Raw genomic sequence first — 5,461 nt, 5'->3', positions numbered from 1 at the left:
TTCGCATAATTCAAGGTTCGAGTTTGATGATTGATGAGTCGATTAACTTGATTATTGATTGATTAACTTTATCGCATTGTTACTTCCTACTATTCACAGTCGTAAATCGGTCGCATTGATTAAACATTCGGTCATTTCATTTAGACAACACTTACTCCACATAATACAAAAACAAGAAAAAAAAACCATTAACAGTCAAAGAAGTCAAAGTTGACTTGGACTTTGACTTTGACTTTGACATTCGGAAACACGGGGTGTTACACAACCGAACCAATTCCACGAGAGCCCTCTGACGGTACGTATGAGCTGTGTCGGGGTAAATCGTACCTATGTTTGGGGGAAGCGGTATATACGTTGTTGTCCTCGCCATAGGAGCTGTATCTCGCAGCTTCGTCTAACCTCGCATCTTCATCTAGCCTTTCTTGTACTTTCTTTTATATAGGCCGACCGTGAGTGTTTTGCTGGACGATCGGTGGTTTCTTGGTTGATGATTTCGGGGTGAAGACCGCTTTTATCTTTGAAAGCAAACTCTTTTGCTGAACGGGGGACTGCGCCTCTAAATGTTGTCGCACATTATTGAGCTCTGCTACAACATCGACTTCCTCGTCTACCAGTTTACACGGGCGCAAGTCAAGCTTACGCCAGAATACATCTATGTCGTCGAGTTGTATCATACGCCCTGTACAGTTAAGTTAATACGGTGTGAGAAACAGCTAAATCGTACAAAATAACAAAAGGCTTGTGGTTTTAATATTTTTTACCTGTACGTTTGTAGTTTTCCAGCCTACAAGCAAACGGCAATCCACAGCTAAGCCACATATGACAACCACATGATGCGTTAAGTTTCCGCAACACCTCCAGCTTCCTCAGTAGCTCTTTTGCCAGCAAATCAAGTGCTTCATGGGAAACCTTTCAACGTAGGTTGTCCAACAGTGGGTGTCTGTGGTGGTTCATCGAGTTTTCGATGCTCTCAGTGAAACTTTTTTGTATTTCATCGTACTGAGTTTCAACTATATCAATGACGCATCTTGCTATTCGCTCCAATGAACTCCCGCGCGTAACGTATCTTTTTAAATTTGCGTGCTGGCTCTCAACTCTGTTGGTGGTGCGCTGACCAAAGTTGCGACACTTATCGGTCCACGCATAAACGAACATTTCTTTATAGTCTTTGAGCCATTTTTCGTAGACGTAATCATAGACACCTGCAAAAATAAAATAATGAAATGTAAAAGCGTGTGTAAAATATAATAGATTGGGTGAGTCGTTTGTTGAAGGAACACTTACTTTCTCGGTTGGCAACCACGAGTCGGTTATAAATTTTCTCCAAGTTGTACTTGTACATGGGCTCTGAAGAAGATTCGCACAATCTCCGCCAGTACGACATAAATTTCCCCCAATCTTCTTTATTGAACCCTTTCTTGCACTGTCTAGCTATATTTTGTTAGATGTGAAAGTGGCATAGAAGCCTGGTTGCGTTCGGGAATACTTTAGAACACGCGTTAATTAGGGCAAGCTCCCTATCCGTGACTATCACACGCGGCATCATACATTCATGCAATATTGACTTGATCCGCTCAAGCACCCACACGTAGTTACCCCTTCGTTCTTTACAAATAACGGCATGTGCGATACAAAAAGACTTGTTGGTCGACGTCATACCCACAACCTGGACAAATGGCATGTTGTAGAGGTTTGTTTTGTAGGTCGCGTCGATCAACATCACGTGCGGGAATGCACGCCACATAGTGATTGAATAAGGATGAACAAAGAAAATCTCTGTTACGACATCTGTTTTGGGTTCCTGTCGGGTGTCGTAAATGAATTGGTGGTCATGCAGCAAGCTTTCCAGTACCTGCATAGGAGTCTTTCCGTCCATTATTGTCGCTCTAATTTTTTGTACCGCATTTTGCACGTCTTTCTGAACATGCAGGCTGTCGGGGAACTGCTTTCTTAGGGTTTGAAATATTATACGTGGCTCCATGTTTTGAGCAGTTAGCTGCTCCACTAGCTTGTATTTGGCTTTAGTAAATCTTCGCACAAAAGCGTGGCCCAACAGACTCGTCGCAGGTTCGTGGTTATGGTTCGCGTTTTCCACTTTTAACTCCCACGTGTCATTCGTCACGTCCCGGATGGCGAGTAATGAAAATGGGCAACCGATTTCTTTGCTACCAGCTTTCCTAACTGTTGCTTTACTACGGTGCTCACCACTACGGTCGCACACAAGCCGTACCATCCCAGTAGTACCGCCAATATTTTTTGATCGGCGGGTAACAATTACGTAACCATACTCCTTTCCCGTTTCTTGTACCCAATTCCTCAAATCAGTTAGAGACATGAAACGCTAAAAAAAAGTTACGTTAATAATAATAATAATAATAATAATAATAATAATAATAATAATAATAATAATAATAATAATAATAATAATAATAATAATAATAATAATTATATTTATAATTATAATATAATTGTCATTTTGAAACTATATAAATACAAGGGTTAAAATGCAATTATTTCAAACTACAAGTTTAGGGTTCTTTTTGTAATTTTTGAAACTTATTTTATAAAAGAAATAAATATATATTTTTGAAATAAAAGTTTAGGGACCATTTGGTCATTTTATGAAACTCATACTTCAGGGACTAATATGGTCATTATTGAAACTATTTAACTGAATGGTTTAGCAAGGTTAACTTTCATATAAAGATTTCTTCTTTAAACACTAACTCAGTTAGCATACTTAACTGAACAGTACAGGGACCATTTGTGTCAATTTTCGAAACTTCATGGACTATTTTTGTAAAAATTGAAACTTCAGGGACCAAAGTGTAAATATATCAAAAATCGGTAAAAAGGGGGTCTTCTTTAAAGAACCGGCCCTTGCAAGGATCGAACTCGTCACCTCTCGTTTAGAACAGCAACGCCTTAACCAGTTTATCCTCCTACTAGGAGCTGTTAGAATTAATATAATTATTAATATAATTATTAATTAAATTCAGAAAACAAAAAGGGTTTTAAACCCAACCGAAATAATTCTCGGTCCAAAATGATGACATTTTAACAAGATTGAGCAAAAAACAGAACAAATGATTTTGGTTTGGGGTGTAAATTGTTAGTGCAGAAGCAGAAGATGAACTCGAAGGGAACCAGAGATGCATGGATAAATAGACTTTCAAATTTACTTCAATAGGCAGCGTATAGCTCTCTACTCCTCGTATTACTTTATTCACGTGCCCAGACAACATCGTATCAGTGTCAAATCAGTCTGACATACGCTACGTATTGATCAATACGCAGCGTATAGTGTTAACAGTATACGCTGCGTATTGGTCAATACGCACCGTATGTCAGACTGATTTGACATGGTACTAGGTTTGACTGTCTGGTCGTGTACCTGCCCCTTACATACGCTGCATAGAGGTCAATATGCAGCGTATGTAAACCCTAAGTGTGTAGATAGCCTGCCAAAGTGTGCAAATAGTGAGGGCCATAATAAAATAGACATAAAAACAGTAATCTACAAAAATGTTTATAAATTATAATCTAAAAAAGTTGTGCTTTTAATAATAGTTTAATATATAACTTAATCTACAAAAATGTTTATAAATTATAATCTAAAAAAATTGTGCTTTTAATAATTGTTTAATTTATAACTATTAAAAGGAAAAAAAACTAAAAATCTAAAAATCTAGCATGACATGCATGAATGGAGTACGGTATGAGGTAAAAAAAAAGGATATTTGATTTAAATAACCCAATTTTTAATAATTAACCGATAATATTCTCAACTTTCGATTTGTACTCAAGCATTCCTAACTTTCAACTTATTTTTCTCTAGCACTTCCCTAACTAACTGAGCCCTGACCCAGTTACTTTTGTTGATGTGACCCTTGTTGATGATGTGGCATATGATATGGCGATTGATGTGACATTTTTTGATGACGTGACAGCTGATGTGGCAGGTGGCATTTTTATGATGTGACATTTGATGTGGCAGCAAATATGACATTTTTGATGACGTGGCATTTGACATCAGCTAATTGGGTTAGTGTTCAGTTAGTTAGGGAGTTACAGCGGAAAATAAGTTGAAAGTTGGAAGTGTTGTGGTATTAATCGAAAGTTGAGAGTGTTATCAGCCAACCGGTGAAAGTTGGGGTTATCTAAATGCAATATCCAAAAAAAAATCACTTGTGAATTAGAATAAGATGTTTTTTTTATTAAAATGTCAAAACAATAAATGACAAATAAATGATAGGTAAACGGGCCATAAGTTGCGTCGCAACCCCCATTTGAATTGCAAAACTAATCCTATCAAAGACAAATCGACTCTTAAGGTTCGATAAATTACTATTCACGATCAATTGGATCATGTTAAGAAATTTCACGTCCTCCGAGGCTAGGGGAACCAATGTATTAAACACAAATAAGATAAACACGTGTTGATTTTCTAAACGAGTTTTGCTTTTCTTAAATAAAACCATATATAGGGCTGTAAACGAACCGAACGTTCAGCGAACAGTTGGTGAACTGTTCGGCGGGAAGTTCGTTTATGTTCGTTCGTTTATTAAACGAACGAACATGAACAAGAAATTTCGTTCGATTAGTTAAATGAACGAACATGAACAGAGGTCTCGTTCGTTCGATTGTGTTCGTGAACGTTCGGTAAGGTGTTCGTGAACATTCGTTGATTTGCGTTCATTTATGTTCGTATGTTTGTGTTTTAATTGAAGATCTTTGTACTTTCTTATATTTTATTTGTACTTTTTATATTATTAAACTTTTATTTATTTTATGTCCCTAACAATTAAACTAGGAAACTCACTTTCACCATGTTTATGCATCATTTCCCTTTCATTTCTCATTATTTACATCCACGAAAACGATCGACCTCCGTTCCGCAATAATGGATTCAAGTTCGAGTGCTACTCTCTGGGCCATCTATCTTTATCCTTCATTGCGTTCGCCAAATTTATTTGTGTTCGTTTGTGTTCATGAACAGTTCGCGAACACGCTCATTTCCTTAATGAACGAACACGAACATAAAATCTCGTTCGGTAAGTGTTCATGAACCGTTCATGAACACATTTATTTCCTTAACGAACGAACACAAACAAAAGCATTGTTCGTGTTTGTTCGATTCGTTTACAGCCCTAACCATAACCATATGTGACAATAAAAACAAAATCGTTCATGTTGTCTCAAGTGGAAAATTTGTGATTGGTACATATGTAACCTATATGTCATATGAAGCTAATATATCTATTTCTTTGTCTACCGTATATGTTTTGTTGAATGCAACAATATTATATTGGAGAAATTATCCCTCCATTATTTAGCAAATATACTCATTCTCACATATTCAGTGCTAAACTTGGTACTACTTTTTGTGCCCTTTGTATTAGCATTGAGTGTACAAATCCACATTCATTTGACAAATACACCTCAAACACTCCCCATCCAA

The 5,461-nt window shown here is 37.0% G+C and overlaps 1 protein-coding gene across 1 annotated transcript; it reads right to left on the bottom strand.

Annotated features, from left to right (window-relative positions):
- Nucleotides 1-434: 434 nt before the first annotated feature.
- Nucleotides 435-2,335, bottom strand: LOC118484001. The gene is made up of 5 exons (XM_035979850.1): nucleotides 1,549-2,335; nucleotides 1,285-1,431; nucleotides 981-1,202; nucleotides 762-896; nucleotides 435-679 (listed from the first exon to the last, which is right to left on the bottom strand). Exons 1-5 carry the CDS (start codon nucleotides 2,333-2,335, stop codon nucleotides 435-437), a joined length of 1,536 nt encoding a protein of 511 aa, XP_035835743.1.
- Nucleotides 2,336-5,461: the final 3,126 nt, after the last annotated feature.

The sequence above is a fragment of the Helianthus annuus genome, chromosome 11, assembly GCF_002127325.2.
Source record: "Helianthus annuus cultivar XRQ/B chromosome 11, HanXRQr2.0-SUNRISE, whole genome shotgun sequence".
Lineage (NCBI taxonomy): Eukaryota > Viridiplantae > Streptophyta > Magnoliopsida > Asterales > Asteraceae > Helianthus > Helianthus annuus.
This window is presented reverse-complemented; position numbering and strand designations above follow the sequence as displayed.

Excerpts from the sequence above, each read along its gene's own strand:
- LOC118484001 (XM_035979850.1), bottom strand. The coding sequence starts at position 2,335 with ATGTCTCTAACTGATTTGAGGAATTGGGTACAAGAAACGGGAAAGGAG. Across the intron at positions 1,432-1,548 it reads CAAGTCAATATTGCATGAAT|CTAGACAGTGCAAGAAAGGG; the intron begins GTATGATGCCGC and ends AACAAAATATAG. Across the intron at positions 1,203-1,284 it reads CGTGGTTGCCAACCGAGAAA|GTGTCTATGATTACGTCTAC; the intron begins GTAAGTGTTCCT and ends TTATTTTTGCAG.